Raw genomic sequence first — 16981 nt, 5'->3', positions numbered from 1 at the left:
ACATACATACATATATATATATATATAAATGTTAGAAAATAAATGTATAAAAACACATGTGTATTGTTGCCAATGTCTTTCTCTTTACACTTTATGCCTAATCTATGTAATTACTTATTTCTATGTACTATAGGTAAATGTAGCTTCATTTGAGGTAGCTCTGTACAACATCCCGCATATCCTTGATGACCTGTCGCTGATCGGTGGCGCCCACCACCGCTGTGCCCGAAACAATCATGTTGGCTCCCGATTTGGCACAGCATTCAATGGTTTTTGGGCCCACACCGCCATCCACTTCAATATCCAGATTGGGGTAGTTTTGGCGCAGCCATTCCACTTTGGGCATCATGTCGGCCATAAACGATTGACCCCCGAAGCCGGGCTCGACAGTCATTACCAGTACAACATCGGCTATGCTGATATACTTCTCCAAATCCGCCACCTGTAAACATACATACGTAGTGGGGAAAACATGGGTTATAGCGCTCAATTGGAATTATAAACATAACCTCAACTGACTTTGGTGCCCGGCTTAATGGCCAATCCCACCTGCATGCCGGCCTCCTGTACCAGACGGCTGACCTTGTACACATCATCCACCGGCTCAATGTGGAACGTGTAGAGGTTAACGCCCGCATCAGCCATGGGGGATATCCACTGCTCTGGATTCTGGACCATCATGTGCGTCTCAAAGAACGCGGTCTGTGGATTTACACTGGTAAGTTTAAAATCTCGTCGAGTGGACCAAAAAATAGCCAATTTACCTTGATTTTGTTGCGCAAGCTCTTGACCATTGGATGACCAAAGGTGAGGTTCGGAACAAAGTTTCCATCCATCACGTCCAGGTGCAGGTAGTCGGCCCCATTGTCCAGTAACTTTTTGGACTCCGCACCCAGATTGGCAAGATCGGCGTTCAGAATGCTAGGACCGATTTTAGCTTTCACCGACATTTTCTTGGCACAGCTACAGAGTAATCGAAGTAGTTGGGGGCTTGAGAACGCCGTTTTGTCGTGTTAAGGTCAAACAAAGGGGAGCCGGAGGAGCACGCACGGAGTTTGCATTTGAGAAAAAAATTTGAGAGACTGAGAATTTGAGAACGCAGCAGGCAGCTGTTGATTGTGTAAAATGTCATATTTCTCGGATTTGCTGTTCGGTTTAGTATTAGGAGCTAGCTCAGACCATAAACACTAAACAGATAGTTTTATACGATAAATTCATATATTTTCCACATGATTGGATAAGTTTCTGTACTCTACATTTTCGGATTGCTTATAAAATAGCGTTTAAGTAAAACAGGTCAAACAAAATTTCCACAATATCTTTGCTTTTACATTGTAACTACAGATTTGATACATGTCTATCTACACCAAAAACAAGAGATATATTTTTCACATTACCGATACAAAAGGCCCATCTCGAAGAAGTTGCAAGGTGTGAGACCTAGAGAGGGTGTTTACATGCGAAGAATAAAAGAACAGGGGTATACTCTTCAATTAATTTACTTTATTTAAATTTGTTCATCTTTGTGCTTAAAGGACTATGTTGAATGAGAATGTAAGTTCCAGCTTGCGCGGTGTCTAGAGCTCGTCCTTTACGTGTATGCCTGGGTATTCCTTGTTCTCGATGGAAACGCCCTTGCAGCGGTCCTGTTCGACCAAGAAGTCCTTTGCCTCCCAGGCTTGGCCACCGTCTTTGAAGAGAAAGATGGCACGGTTGTCATCGACCATATACCTCTCTGCCTGAATGTGGTTATTCCATAGGCTGGTCTGCCAGAGCTTGGTAATGGTTTCGCCTTCCTCCCGCGTTGGGTTGCCGGTAACGGAGACGAATGTCATGAGCGTGCGTCCCTTCTTCGATACTTTTAACAAGTCTTCGGGGTTCTTGCTGTCCAGATTTGAGAGATCAATCTTCGGCTGAGGGCGCAAGTGCTCGGGCAGCTCGTCCGGCTCTAGTGGCTCCTCATCTTCCTATAAAGACTCCTTTTCATTATTCGGGCTCTTTGTTGCCATTTGTATGATACTTGCATCCCACTGGTCTAGCAGACGTTCCAAATCAGCTTCACTATAGTCGCGTATGTCCTTCTTGGCCCACGCCGGTTTTTCTTCTTCTGTGAACTTCTTTGCCAGCACAACAGGCGCAAGTGCCAGGCACAGCAAAATAAAACTTGCTCGCATTTTAAATGAATTTAAAGGTAATTTCGCACGCAGACAACCAAACACGTCACCTATTCATGTCCAAACAATCACAGAAAACATCGAAACAGAGAAAATCGAAGTTCTTCCACCTCTAGCACACACGTACACGTAAAACACAACGAAACCGAACAGCTGGGAGCGCAACGGACAAGAATTTTGTATTGCGTATTGAAATGCCGCACTTTATGCTGGTAAATAGTGTTTAGTAAATAGAGATAACTAAGTTTACCTAAGGCTAAAAGCGAAGAAAACACACGTGCAATAAACGGGAACAGTGCGCCGCTGATGGAGGGTTTCGGAAGGTGTGGAACATTGGAATATAGCCAATGTTGGTTGACCACTACTTTGCGTCAATTAACGTGGGATATTGAAAACAATGCGGTCTTGTAATATGTGCCAAAACATTTGACTTGCGTTCTCTGTCGGGTCGGTCGGTAATGCCGATGACATCATCATCATTGTGTTTATGTGTTTCCCTCGTTCCATCTGTTTTGTTATGCTTTCGTATATTTTAGATAAATCTGTACCCACACAACGAAAGCGAGTGCAAAAGTGTTTAACGCAAGATACCCGCTAGACGAGCGCGGCGGCCTCTCCCACAAATTGTTTAAACAAAAGAAAGGAAGGAAGAAAAATCAATAAGTAAAATCAACACGCCCAGCTGCTAGTACAAGATGGTCTTCGAGGCAGTTGTTGCCGATGTCCTCAACAAGGTGCTGGGAGACTACATCGAGAACTTGGATCGTAACCAGCTCAAAATAGGCATTTGGGGAGGTGAGTTCTTAATTTTATTCAGAACCCCCCAAAGTATGACACAATTGTGCTCCACACGAACACGATTCCAACTACCTTTGCCTTTGTTTAATCCATTTTATATATCACCCGCTATTGCTCTATCTGCACGCACTGTTTGCTTTTGCGACCCCCAACAACCGCGCCGATGACCTTATCCTTCGTAATTCATGATTACGCGAAGTGACCCAAATTCAGCCTTCGTTGAACGAACATAATAGAGAGGCAATGGCATGGGCCCGAGAGGCACAGCTGAGAATAAGTTCCACGCTCTCAGCGGCACTCCCATGATTCCGATTCGGATTCGGATGGGTTGCGAAGTGGGGAGCGGCCAACTGTTGCGTCTGTAGAGAGCCAGCAGATGCGCCATGTGTATCATTCGTAGGGCCAGCCAGGCCACCCAGTTGCAAGCATCGGCAACAGGCGAATGTTTTTGCGGCTTCTATTTACACTTAGCCTACATGTACAATCTTGATATTTATATACATAGGTATGCATGTACATGCACATATCGGGTGGCTGGAAACTGCAAACACTTGGTCTTATCAAATGCTGCGCCCATTGAAACAGTTTCTTTGGCCTCAGACAATGCTCAAGTCAAGTGCACGTGTACTGTGATATATAGGGTGCCTCTGAGGGGCCGTCCTTGTGGTCCACATCACCAAAAAATGCCAAGTTCAAGGGACTAGTCTATAAATAAACATCTACCAAACAAACTGGTTTATTTCAGGGCGGAGCCACCGCCAAGCCTGGTTTATTTTATTTTTTGTGTGCGTTCAACTTGAACTTGATGACATAATGCTAGCCCGTGCAGCGTCATGAATTAATTTCAAACTCAAGTTATTTTGAACAGAATGTATCCGAAGAGAAGAACAGTGGGCTTTTGTTTTATGTGACCAAAGGCAGTCTAGTAAGGGGTTATTTGTAATACGTCACTAGAATAAGACGTCTTTTCCGGCTTAGTTTTTGTAGGGATTCCCTTTCGACTTTAGATTATTGTATCATCAATTTTCTTGCGAAAATACAAAGCTCTTAAAGCATCAACATTATATATTTCATCACAAAAATGCAAAGGAAATACGAGCACACCATTTATTTGTCATCATTTACTGAGAGGGCAGAAAAATTGCACCGATTTTGTTTTTATTTGTAAAATAAACAATTCTTATCTCGTCTGGCCTCAATCATGCCTGCCATGCGAGTAGTAAACAGAACATTTTTTTCCTAATTTCTTGAGTTACTTTTTCTTATTGAATCGTTTAATTGATAAACTTAGTGAGTTTTATTGTATTTTACTCGCATTTCAAACTTGTCTTTGAACCTTTCCTTGGGTTAATTCTCTTGCTTGATAAAATAGCACGACCCGCTTGTGGGGCCTCCTATCAGTGGCTCTGTGATGTCAGTTGCATACTCGCTCGCCAAACTATTGACCCACATGCGTTTAATTCAATTAATATTCAACGTCTCCCTCTGCTCATTAGGAATTCCAAGCATTCCAAGAAAACACTCGAAACTTAAAATATAAAAGCCGGCATGCCCAAAAGCCAGACGCTTTTAATTGGAATTGATATATTGCCTGGGGTGTGCTGGTTCCTTATAGATACAGCATACAGTGCGTATAACTAGCATAAGACATCAAAAGAGTTAGTTCAATAACCGGAAATCTTTATTCAATGCCACTTTCTTGTCGGTCTGGGCATATGCTACTGTCACGCAGTGTAAACCTTATTTGTTTATCGCCGCTTCGCTTTTGCTAACATGCATCACCTCCGCCCCCGCAGATAGTAGCAATACATCAAAAAGTTGACCAATTACTGGACAAATTTGAAGCAAATGGAATCGCATTTATTTCCCATTATATTATATATGTGAAATTACATGGCTCTTTACCCACTCTTTGTTTTTGTTTTTTATCAGGCGATGTGGTTTTGCAAAACCTAAAGATACGCGAGAGTGCCCTGGAAGATTTGGACCTGCCGGTGCAGATTGTCTACGGATATTTGGGTGAGTGTGAGAGACATGTAAGCGAAGAAAATGGGCACTGAAATGAGTCTCCTGTTAGGTAAACTGGTGCTGAAGATACCATGGAAGAATCTGTACAGCCAGCCCGTGATCGTGAACATTGAAGATCTCTATGTCCTGGTCTCGCCCAATAACAATGTCCAGTACAATGCGGAGAAGGAGGCCAAGTATGAACTGGATGCCAAGATGGCGGCGCTAGATGCCCTCGAGGCGGCCCGCAAAAAGGAGATTGAGAAAAGTGAGGCTGAATAAAAATTAGACAGAACGTAAATGCGAACGCTTCATCTGGCCTCCTCTCTTTTCAGATACAGCCAAGCCCGATGCTGGATTTGCCGAGAAACTAACGGCGCAGATTGTGAACAATCTGCAGGTGACGATAAGCAATGTGCATTTGCGATACGAGGACAGCACAACGACCGGCAGTCCGTTCTCCTTTGGCGTATCGCTACACAGTCTCGAACTCTTCACCACGGACAGCAACTGGGACAATACCTACATGACGGAGCAGGCCTCCCAGGTGTTCAAGATAGCGAATCTCTCCTGCCTGTCTGCCTACATGAACTGCTCCGCTCGTCTCTTTGCCAAGGAGGCGACATCGCTCACGGAACTCTTCCAGACGAGCATTGCCCGCAAGGACTTCAAGCCCTTGCACTACAACTACGTGCTGGGGCCCATCTCGTGCAATGCTAAGCTGAAGCTCAACATGAATCCCGAGCTCGATAGCCCGGCCTTCCAGATACCCAAAATAGATCTCTGCTTGGAAATGGAAACTCTGAATGTGGGTCTAACCAACAACCAGTTCGACAATATTATCAAGCTGGGCGATGCCATGAACCGCATGCAGTTGGGCATTCCCTACCGCAAGTATCGACCGTACAATCTGTGTAAGAAATCCCCAGTCCCCCATTCTGAATGATACAGCACCTTATGCGTTTTCCTTCTCTCCATCGTAGCTATCAAGGGCCATGCCAAGGAGTGGTGGCAGTTTGCAGCCACCTCCATACTTGAAGTGCAAGTGCGGAGACCGCGACGCTGCTGGACCTGGGCACACATCAAGCAGCATCGGGACCGCTGCAATACTTATGCACAGGTGGGTCTTCAATGAAATATTATCTGTTCACTCTTTGCTGACTTATCCCTGTGTCCACTGCAGAAATACAAGGAACGAGAGCTGAGCAAAAAGCCCCCAGCCACCCTTATAGAGACTTGTAGTCTGCTGGAACAGGAACTGGATGCTTTCAATCTGCTACTGATCCGACAGCGTGTCAACATCGAGATAGAGAAGCTGAGGGACGCAGCGCCTGTGCCGAAGACAGGCTGGCTGAGTGGCTGGTGGGGCGGCGGAGCCAAGAAGGAGAACGAGGGCCAAGATCAGAATTTTGGCAAGAAACAATGCTTAATACTTTCTTTCATGTGTGTGTCCATGGGCACATGTCTACAATCTAGAATTTTCATTTGCAGTACAAAAATTCGAGGCTGCCATGACGCCGGAGGAGAAGGCCAAGATGTACAAGGCGATTGGTTACGAGGAAAACGCGAAGCCTCAGGATGTGCCCGTATATTATGAAGCGATCAGAATGAACTTTAAGCTGATTGCCTTGGAGGTGGGTCTGTACCAGGACAAGGGCGCGGCCACCGACAATAGAATTTCGTACGACTACCAAGATCTGCCGTCGCTGGTGCTGCTCAAGTTTTCCATGGCCACGGCCTCGGTGAGCCAGCGACCAGCTGCTGACGCCATCACCATCACCGCTGGCATGAAGGAACTCAAGGTGTTGGGCCTCGTTCGCGACGGCCGTACTCCCATGCTCGTGGAGTCGAAGATAACCGACGAATTTAATCTGCTAGACATATTCTTCGAGACGAATCCATTGGACGGACTCTGCGATCAGAGAGTGAAGATCGTGGCGCGTCCTCTACAAATCATATACGATGCAGAAACAATCCTGAACCTCATAAGTGTGTTCCAGCCGCCTAAGGATATGACACTCTCAAGGTTCGAGAACGCTGCCAGCCTGCAGCTGAACAGCATCAAGGAGCGCTCTGCCACGGGCATGCAGTATATGATTGAAATGAAGTCCGTTCTTGATGCGGACATCCTGCTGATGCCCAACGTTCTGGTGGTGCCCCACAAAGGGGTATATGCTGCGGACCAGTCCTCCCTTGTGGTCATCAGCATGGGACAGGTGCACTTGACGACCAACACCCGGCGCCGTGCGTCGACTAGTGTGTTTGCCTCCAGCGAGGAGCGAGGCGAGATTCTCAAGAGCGTCATGGAGAACGCTTACGACAGATACATCATTAAGGTGGACGACATTCAGCTACTGGTGGCGCGCCCTGGCGAGCCGTGGGATCATGTCCTCAAGGCTGCCGTCTCCACGGATATGCATGTGCTCCAACCCGCCTCCCTGATGATCACTGCCGCCCTCTGCGTGGTGGACAATGACCCACGAATGCCCAAGATGAAGGTGGACATTGAGATTCCGACCGTCCAAGTGAACATCTCCGAGGATCGGGTGATTGATGCTATCTCAGTGGCCACGAGCATACCCCTACCAGAAGCGTCCGAGCCAGCGGCGCAGCTTATAATGACGCGCTCCCGCAGCTCGCTCTCCAGTTTCCTTAACAAGGACGTGATCAAGTTCGGCGGCAGTAATGGGGGGAACACCGCAACCTCGGCCGTGGAGGAGATCATACAGTACACCAATTTGGAAGTGAACTTCTCACTGAAGGAGATCTCTTTCGGCCTGTACCAGTCAAACAGGCTGTGCGAGAACGATTCGGATGTCACCATTGAGTTTCTGACTCCGGAAGGAACTGCAATGCCGTCCCCTATGGATGCACCGCAACCGAAAACAACGGTGGAGGAGCCAAGCCTGGAGGCGGCCTTTGCAAGGCGTTCACCCCAGATTCTGTCCGTACAGGTGCACCAGCTTGAAGCAACATTGGCTCAGCGAACCTACGAGACAGTTGCCACAGTCAAGTGAGTAGATTCTCGTAGATTCGTGCAAGAAATGCCTCATCCCTATTATCCACTCTAAAATTCAGGCTGGGGGGTGTAAAGATCAAACAGTTCGACTGTCAGGAGAACAACCAGGAGGTTCTGGACATAATTGACACGCCCGGATACAACCAGGGCGAGAATCTGGGCCAGAGCGTGAACTACCTGTTCACCGTCTCGTATACGATGGCTGACAAGACATCGCCAGAGTTTAACACCAAATACAACTCCACGGAGCAGCTGATCGTCGCCAACTTCGAGATGCTTCAGATTGTGCTGCATCAGGAGTGTCTGCTGCGAGTTCTGGAGCTAGTGACGGACTTCCAGAAAAATCTGGACGATTTGCTGCAGACCGACAAGCCGCGCGATCGCTATGCCCTCGCTGGTGCCGGCGATGGTCTCAAGCAAAAGCTCAATGTCATCCTTGAGGACACTGAACAAATCATGGTCCCCAAGCAAACCAAAATGAGACGGATGATGGCATCCCAGCGGCGTGTGGAGAGCGTGAAGCTGCGCTTGATCGCCAACGTCAATCAAGTGGGGTTGATGCTAACCTCGAGAAGCCGCCCGCTGGCGGAGATGAATGTGAAGAAATTCGTTGCAAGTCTGACCATGAAGAGCTCGTACACGGAGCTGAACCTCGGTCTCAAGGATATTCAGGTCATTGACCTAAACCCCCAAACGATTCACGAGAATGTAAGTGGCCCTGACAGCTGCCGGAAACCTGAGAACTTATTTTCTTTATTTTCCACACACAGATATTGAGCATTGTGGGCCAGGATGCGTTCAACTGCCAGGTGGTGCTCTACAACAAGCCCGAAACAGTGGATTACAATTCTGATGACATGAAGATCACCGTTGACATTGGCTGCATAAAGATTATCTTCTTGAATTGGTTTGTCGCTGGCATCCTGGTAAGTTCTTATCGATTATTTGTGGACTGGAGGCTTGTTTGCTTTAATGGCTTTATTTCATTTGCAGAACTTCCTCAACAATTTTCAAGCCGCTCAGCGGGCGTTATCCGAAGCCAGCGCTGCGGCAGCGGAGTCCGCCCGTCAGAAGGCGATGGATGCCTACGAAACGGCGACGCGCATGAAGCTAAATGTGCGGATAAAGGCACCCATCATTATCATACCCATCGACTCCAGGAGCAGGGATGCACTGTCCCTCGATCTGGGCATGCTGGAGCTAACGAACAACACTGTGACTGTCCCAGTGGCCGACACAACCGAGCGGGCCGTCATTGATGAGATCAAGCTGCGGCTGAGAAATGTCAAGCTATCCAAGGTTATCATATTGACTGGCAACGAGACCGTGGTAGATGGTGAGTTTTGAATAGACGTTCAAGCAATTCCAACTATTGCTTCTTCTGGCAATTAACTGTTTCGTTTCGCCTTAGACGTGGATGCTGCCGTTGGCTTCAAGTCGAAATTTAATATGATGAATCCCATGAGCTTCACCATGCTGGTCACTCGCAATCTGTCGAGCGCCTGGCATAAGGAGCTACCCGAGCTTAATCTGTCCGGTCGCCTGAAGTCCATCGAGGTAGAGTATTCAGATAAGATATTTTTGTATTGATATATTCGTATATCATCAATTAATGTAGCTCACACTTTTCTCTGACGACTACGCTCTGGTCATGTCGATCTTGAACCGCAACCTCAACGAGGGCGTGCAAGAGTTCCCGCCACGGGACGACCCACCGCCCACTCAACCATCGCCAGCGCGGGCAAGTGTACTTACTGAAGGTCGCGGCACTCTCAAGCATTCCTTCCAAGTCACGCCATTGCTAAAGAACGAGAAGATCTACGAGGTGCTCAAGTTTAACTTTCAGTTTGATGGAGTGATAATAAATCTGATGGAGGGTAAGTGGGAGAGGTAGAGTGGAGTACGATCGGTATGATCAGTAAGACCTAACTGAGAAAATTCCCACTTTTAGACGAAGATGAAGGACTGGCGCGGTTTGGCATATATTTCCTATCTGTTAAGGGCACAAAGCTGGTCAACAACACCCTGAGCACTTCCCTGGTCCTCTGCAACATTCAACTGGATGACACGCGCACAAAAACTAACAGCCAGATAAGGCAATACTTGAGCCGCAAGGACTGGGTAGAGGCCAAGCTGCAGACGGACGAGATCATCGACGCCTGCTACAACGAGCGCAATTTTATGGTTGATGTCACGGCCATAGTCAAGGAGAACGATACTTTTGGTAATTGTCATCCCCGAACAAAAGTCGAGCAGAAAGATAACAGATTGATTTGCTTTTGCAGCCGAAGTTCGTGTTCGAGGCTTCGACTTGATCGTCTGCATAGACTTCCTACTCAAGCTGACGACGTTCCTGACCCTGCCGCCAGACAGCACGCCGCGACAGTCGTTGGAAGTGGAGCCCATTTCGGAGACGGCTCACCATGCGCAAAGCTCTTTCCGGGATACAGCCGTTTTTGCAGCTAGCGAGTTTATTGACCCGGAGTCAGTGGGTATGTATTCGAATGGGGTTCAACGTCCGATATCCGACAATAATCGGTACATCTTCGCTTTAGTTGTGGGGCACAACAAGAAGATAAATCTTATACTGCATGTGGATGAGCCGGATATAATCCTCGTGGAAAGCCTGGACGATCTGAACACAAATGCCATCATCTTCAATGTAAGTAAAAAAAAAGAACTTCCCTTGTCGTAACTTACTAGAATTCTAGAGGATAGCGCTGAAAGCTCAGTTATTGTGTTTACCGAGACCTAGGTAGGGCCGGGCATCCTTAGTTCCGAAGTTTGGCCAGATCGGTACAAAACTTTTAGAAATAACCGTTCGTCTCGATGTGCAGAAGCGATTCTGATTGCAATGGACTCCAAAATCACGTCGGAATATTTCACCGACCAGGTACAAAAAGAACTGCAATTCCTCTGAAAACTCTGCGTGGATCCCTGCTTAAACTATTCACCCTATCTATTGAATCTTCATGCTGCCCCCCGATCTGGAAGGAATCGTTTATTATTCCTTTCCATAAGAAATGTAGCAAGTCTTTTTTTTGTCCCTTTCAGGCTCAAGCTCATCTAAATTATCGCGCCATAGGTGACAAACAGATCATTAATGGACAAATCGATGCACTCAAGATTTACATGAGCGCCTTTCTGCCGGAGCGGCGGGAGCAGACGCGCCACTACATTTTGCACCCGTGCGTGATCAGCCTGCAGGGCTCCACGCCCGAAGAGCAGGGTCTGCATATTAGTCTCAAGCTAAGCGATATCATAATCAACGTGTCCCCTGCCACGATCGAGCTGCTGAATAAGGCGATAATGAGCATAGCCAGCGGTACTGCTGTAAAGGCAATCGTGGAAAACGAAACGAAGGACTACACACAGCTCTGGTATCCTCACAATTTCCGCAACAGATTCTATTGGTTCACCAGGGTGGATGAGGGCCTCGATGCCCTGCAGTTTATTAACAACGAACTGAGAGAATCCGCGAAGCAGAAGACGGAGAAATGCGTCATTGAGCTGCCCAGCATCACGGTTGTAATTGAGTCGGGCGTGGGATACTACACCAAGCCCCTCATATCGCTGGATACACGCATCACAGCCGTCTTTAACAATTGGAGCCGTAACCTGAGCGCACATGGATCGCTGACCCTCAACATGGTAAGCAGGTGCATCATATCGCTTGGAAGCTTCAATTTTATTACTGAAATTTTATTGCAGAACTACTACAATCAGTGCCTCGCCGAGTGGGAGCCAATTATTGAGCTAAACGAGGTGGTGGGTCGCAACGGAGTCAGCGAGTACACGCCCTGGGAGCTGAAGTTTGACTTGGCCACGGAGAAGGTGCAGAGCGAGACGAACGATGCGTTGGAGCAGCAAACCATCAACATGGTCATCCATTCGGAGGAGAATCTGGAGATAACATTCAGCAAAACGAGCTTGTCCCTGCTCGGCGAACTGAGCGAGGCCTTCTCGCAGGCCATCGACCAGAAGGGTCTCGCCAAACCGGATATAGTCGCGCCCTATGTTGTGGAAAACGACACAGGCTTTGACCTCACCCTCAATCTGCGCAGCGGCATCTTCACCCTGCACGAGGTGCATCGCGGAGGCGGTCATTCTGTCAACAGTTCATTGCTAATGTCCTCCAGCGAACTATCCGCCGAGGTGGATCCCAATGACATACAAATTTGCACCATTTCAGCCGGTGGACGAGCCTATCTGCAGACCAAGGACCTGAGCACATTAACCGATGAGCAGGCTGAGGACTACAATCTCTATTTGACGGTAGGATGGCACTCGTATAGCCTGATAGCAAAAGCCCCTAATGATCTTTATATGTCTGTTGTTTTAGATTGGTTCCATCGAGAAAGGAGTCGTGGTGCCCGTGTCAAAGTCCGATACAAGATACTTCCCCCTAATGCGGGGCATATCCCATGATCCCTGGGGCATCATTTCCGAAGTGAAGCAGGACTATGGCACCACCACAGTGAACATTCATGGTGTCGTCAGCGTACGCTAAGCAAAGCCATTATTTTGTGCGAGTTTCAGCTGATAATTGGTCAATCCTTGCAGGTCTTTAACCACTTTACTACCACCATCAGCGTGTATCGGCGCAAGGCGACGGACAAAAGTGATATTTTTGTGGGCAGTGCTGGTCCAGGGAAAGTGTTCAATGTGCCCCTACACGCCATTTATGCGGACTCCAAGGATTTGTTCTTCTCCTTTCCGGGCTACAAGACCTCGGTGCAGGGTATTTCTTGGAGCGCCAGTCCCTCGGACCTCAACTACTCGCATCAGCTGCAGTGCGACCCCATCTCCACATTTGAACCGCTGTACATAAACGCTACGAGGACAAAGAGTGAGGTCTATCACGAGAATACCAACAAATTCAAGCTATTGAGCGCCTTCTACACCATCCACCTGCGCCCGCCTCTGTACCTACGCAATGCCCTCCCCATCAACATAATGGTTTCGGTGGCTGGGTGCTCTGTGCGAAGGGACTCGCTCGAGGTCGCCCGCAGCTCACCCGATTTGGCTATAAAGAACATCAGAGAGGACTTCCTGGACTACGGCGAGAAGCAAGTGAGGCCGGGCGACGTGCTGCATTTGCCTACTGTCCGCCTGTCGGAAAAGGGAAAGGACGGCAAAAGCTTTCTGGTTGTTCGAGTAAGTATATCTGCATTCAGACTATCTCCAAGAGTTATTTGCTGAGCCTCTGTCTTCCTAGCTGCTGCAATACCTAGAGAAGGACTGGTCCTGTGCCACCGAAATTTCCGAGTGCAGCGGCGAACTCTGCACGTGGACGTTTTCATCGTACGACTCTGAGATGAAAGTGAATATGGAGCTCAATGTGCGGTAAGCGAATTGAAATCAGTTGCCATTTCTGTCCGATTTTCTGATTTCCGCCCCCGCAGACCAGAGGATCGACACGGCAGCATGATGCTCACGTTGTTCAGCCCCTTCTGGATGATCAACAAAACGGGGGAGATGCTAACCTATAAAACAGAGGCCACATCGGTGGAGGTGTTATACCATCCACCGGAGTACAGTGGACCTATACTCCTTACCTTTCGTGATACGATGTTTTTCGACAAGAAGAAAGCTTCGATTCGCTGCGACAATGGGGATTGGAGCGAGAAGATTCCCCTTGACGTGGCCGGTTCGGTGGGCGAAGTCACCTGCCATGCCAACGATCGAAAATATCACATCGGCGTTCACAATCACTTGACCCAGGACTCGTTGACCAAGCAGATCACCTTCATACCATTCTATATAGTCTGCAACAGATGCCCCTACAAAATCGAGCTCCAGGAGCAGAGTCGTCCGGGCGATCCATGGATGGCCCTTCAACCTAATCAGTTTGAGCCTTTGTGGCCGAAAAACGACCACAAGCACAATCTCGTGGTTCGGGTGGAAGAGAAGGTGACGCCTGCCTTCGACTACACCGAGGTAATCTGTACCCTGCTGAAGCTGGAGAACAGCAGACATGGAGGCATCAACGTGGACGTGCAGACAACGGAGGGCGGCGTATACATAACATTCACAGAGTATCAGAAATGCGATGCACCGGGTCTGCTCATCAATCACACCAGAAAGGAAATCTGCTACCAGGAGAAGAACACCAAAGATGGTAAAATTCTGTATGCCAAAAATAATATTATGTTCGCGTGGAGTGATCCGACGGGTCCCAAGATTCTTGTATTTGGCAAAAACAAACAGGAAACCGACTTGCGACGTGACGACATTGGTGAGGTTGTGTAAGTATCACATCGTATCCAAGTTTCTTTAGTTTCCGCTAATGGAAATTCCACTCGACAGCATGCAAGACGGCACCAAGGCCTTCTGGGTCTCCTTCCTGGACGGTTTGCAGCGTGTGTTGCTGTTCACTGAAGTCGAGTCGATAGCCAAACGTACAGAAACCACCGCCTCCCTGCAGACGATTACGCAGAGCATCGATCTGCGCATCCATGGCATCGGTCTGTCTGTGATAAACAATCAGACAGGCCTAGATATACTGTACCTGGGTGTCACCAGCTCTGGCATCATTTGGGAGTCCAAGAAGGAGGGTAAGAAGCGTTTTAAGGAAATGACTATTCACGACACCGACCTTCTGGAGGCCGAGTACCAGCGGTATCTGGTACACAAAAGCGTTAACGATGTCCAGAACTACAAGCTAGACAATAAATTTCCGGTAATATTCACTACGCACTGACTACATTCTACGGACCGCTCTATACACCTTTATTTGCATTCATTTTTCAGATCGATTTCGACGGAATGGTGCTAAAGAAGGCCGTTGATCGACAGCTGAGACGCAGCTTCTACCCGGCCATTTGGGTCTCGAACAAGTCATCACCATTCCAGAATCAGCTGCATATCAAAATCAATCGTGTCCAGGTGGACAACCAGTTCATCGACCCCATATTCCCAGTCGTGCTAGCCCCGATACCGCCGCCCAAGAGCGTGGCCAGCACCACGACTCTGAAGCCGTTTATTGAGTGCAGCATGGTGCAGCGCGTCATGCCCAACTCGACGGTCAAGCAGTTTAAGTACGCCAAGATACTGATTCAGGAGTTCCACTTCAAGGTGGACATACTGTTCCTCACGGCCATTGCTGAGATGTTTGCTAAGGAGGTTTCCGATGAGGTGGCGGCCAAGCAGTTCCGCCAAGACGTCGACTCCATTGAGCAGCCCTTGTCCGCCTTCTTCGAACTTCACTCGCAGCAGGAGCAGAAAAACTTCTACGACAGTCTCCACTTGGGGCCACTCAAGATACACGTCAGTTTCTCGATGGCCGGATCGGACACCACTGCACTGCCAGGCTTCCTGGGCACCATAGTGCAAGGCGTAGGCGTGACCCTAACCGATGTGAACGATGTCGTTTTCCGGCTGGCTTTCTTCGAGCGCGAATATCAGTTCTTCACGCAGCAGCAACTAATCAACGAGATTACCTCGCACTACACGGGCCAGGCACTGAAGCAGCTTTACGTCCTCGTCCTCGGCCTGGATGTCCTTGGCAATCCATATGGCTTGGTGGTAGGACTTAAAAAGGGAGTAGAGGACTTGTTCTATGAGCCATTCCAGGTACACCTACCATAGTCTTTTTTCTACATATAAAATTAAAATATTTTCCATTTTTAGGGGGCTATACAAGGGCCTGGTGAATTCGCTGAGGGTCTCGTCCTCGGCGTTAAGTCCCTCTTCGGCCACACTGTAGGCGGGGCAGCTGGTGCCATGTCCAAGTGAGTTGAGCATTTTGTTAATGGATTTTCCTATCGAGCGTAATATTACCATCTATTAGGATTACTGGCGCCATGGGCAAGGGGCTGGCAGCACTTACCTTCGACGAGGACTATCAAAAGAAACGGCGTCAGGGCATGAACAACAAGCCGAAGAATTTCCACGAGGGATTAGCGCGAAGCAGCAAGGGCTTGGTGATGGTACGCTTCTAAACATTGAACATTCTGAGGCATTGAATATTTTTGAATGTTATTTCAACTTTTTCACCTTCACCTAGGGCTTTGTGGACGGGGTGACCGGTGTTGTAACTAAACCTGTGAGTGGAGCTCGCGACCACGGAGTTGAGGGTTTCTTCAAAGGATTGGGCAAGGGAGCTATTGGTCTGGTCGCCCGCCCCACCGCTGGTGTGGTCGACTTTGCCAGTGGCAGCTTTGAGGCGGTTAAACGCGCTACAGAGGCTAACGAGGACGTCAAGCGGCTGCGTCCCACTCGCTTTCAGCACAATGATCATGTGCTGAGACCCTATTGCTACAGCGAGGCCATGGGCAACAAAATGCTGAAGTAAGAGGCGCGCGTAGGCAGATTAGATGGCCTGATTTGACTAATTGATTGCTCTCATCCCAGGGAACTCGACAAGGGAAAGTATGCTAGCACCGACAGCTTCGTGCATTGCGAAGAGATTATCCAGAAGGCCGAGTATCTTCTGGTCACCAACTACCGCCTGGTGTATATCCAGCGAAACGAGATGTTCGGCATCTGGACGGTACGTTGGACTTTTGCCCCCATTCAGAACCTATTGAGCATGCATTAATGAGTCTCGTCTTAATTTCAGTCGCTCTGGTCGTACCTATGGAATGACATTAACTCCGTAGATGCTACGACGCTCGGTGTACAAATCACTGTCAAAGTGGAGAGCAAGAAAGTGCTGGGATTTTTCAGCTCCAAGGAATCGCCCCGCAGGCTGGTGCTGCTGGCAGATGACCGCAAGCGCCGCGCCCTCAAGGAAATTATCGAATCTCATTTAGGCGACAGCATTTCCAACGTCACAGCCACATCCTATTATCCTGATCAAAAAAATAACTAAATCTGAATTTATCTGCTAACTGTATTATAATCCAGCACATCCTCAAGGCGGCTCCAGTGGCAGCTACTGAGCTACTGCCTTGATCCACCTTCTGCCTCTGCCTGCGTCTCTGCAACTGGTTTGAATAAATGCAAGTAAATCCACACTTCAATCCACATACAATAATGA

The 16981-nt window shown here is 48.3% G+C and overlaps 3 protein-coding genes across 4 annotated transcripts; 1 reads left to right on the top strand and 2 right to left on the bottom strand.

Annotated features, from left to right (window-relative positions):
* Nucleotides 1-39: 39 nt before the first annotated feature.
* Nucleotides 40-1383, bottom strand: Rpe (ribulose-phosphate 3-epimerase). The gene is made up of 3 exons (XM_001361356.4): nt 765-1383; nt 520-702; nt 40-442 (listed from the first exon to the last, which is right to left on the bottom strand). Exons 1-3 carry the CDS (start codon nt 948-950, stop codon nt 146-148), a joined length of 666 nt encoding a protein of 221 aa, XP_001361393.1. The 5' UTR covers nt 951-1383; the 3' UTR covers nt 40-145.
* A 100-nt stretch (nt 1384-1483) lies between these two features.
* boca (LDLR chaperone boca) lies at nt 1484-2203 on the bottom strand. Its single transcript, XM_001361355.4, has 2 exons — nt 2025-2203; nt 1484-1967 (listed from the first exon to the last, which is right to left on the bottom strand). Exons 1-2 carry the CDS (start codon nt 2172-2174, stop codon nt 1578-1580), a joined length of 540 nt encoding a protein of 179 aa, XP_001361392.3. The 5' UTR covers nt 2175-2203; the 3' UTR covers nt 1484-1577.
* Nucleotides 2204-2262: 59 nt separating this feature from the next.
* On the top strand, nt 2263-16968 carry Vps13 (vacuolar protein sorting 13C). 2 transcript variants are annotated; one of them, XM_001361354.4, is made up of 29 exons: nt 2263-2386; nt 2711-2969; nt 4905-4991; nt 5050-5247; nt 5315-5893; nt 5963-6099; nt 6163-6391; nt 6471-7992; nt 8058-8706; nt 8769-8924; nt 8992-9334; nt 9410-9555; nt 9617-9875; nt 9950-10222; nt 10284-10490; nt 10554-10660; nt 11053-11649; nt 11710-12273; nt 12341-12499; nt 12562-13155; nt 13217-13344; nt 13404-14246; nt 14308-14680; nt 14752-15573; nt 15631-15731; nt 15791-15929; nt 16007-16290; nt 16354-16492; nt 16562-16968. In XM_001361354.4, the coding sequence occupies exons 2-29, from the start codon at nt 2870-2872 to the stop codon at nt 16811-16813; spliced, it is 9987 nt and encodes a 3328-aa protein (XP_001361391.4). In that variant the 5' UTR covers nt 2263-2386; nt 2711-2869; the 3' UTR covers nt 16814-16968. The 2 variants fall into 2 exon arrangements, with proteins under 2 accessions (XP_001361391.4, XP_033235102.1); XM_033379211.1 differs by having other exon boundaries at nt 2292-2497.
* Nucleotides 16969-16981: the final 13 nt, after the last annotated feature.

The sequence above is a fragment of the Drosophila pseudoobscura genome, chromosome 3, assembly GCF_009870125.1.
Source record: "Drosophila pseudoobscura strain MV-25-SWS-2005 chromosome 3, UCI_Dpse_MV25, whole genome shotgun sequence".
Classification (NCBI taxonomy): Eukaryota; Metazoa; Arthropoda; class Insecta; order Diptera; family Drosophilidae; genus Drosophila; species Drosophila pseudoobscura.
Note: the sequence above shows the minus strand (reverse complement) of the source record. Positions and strands in the feature narration are given on the sequence as shown.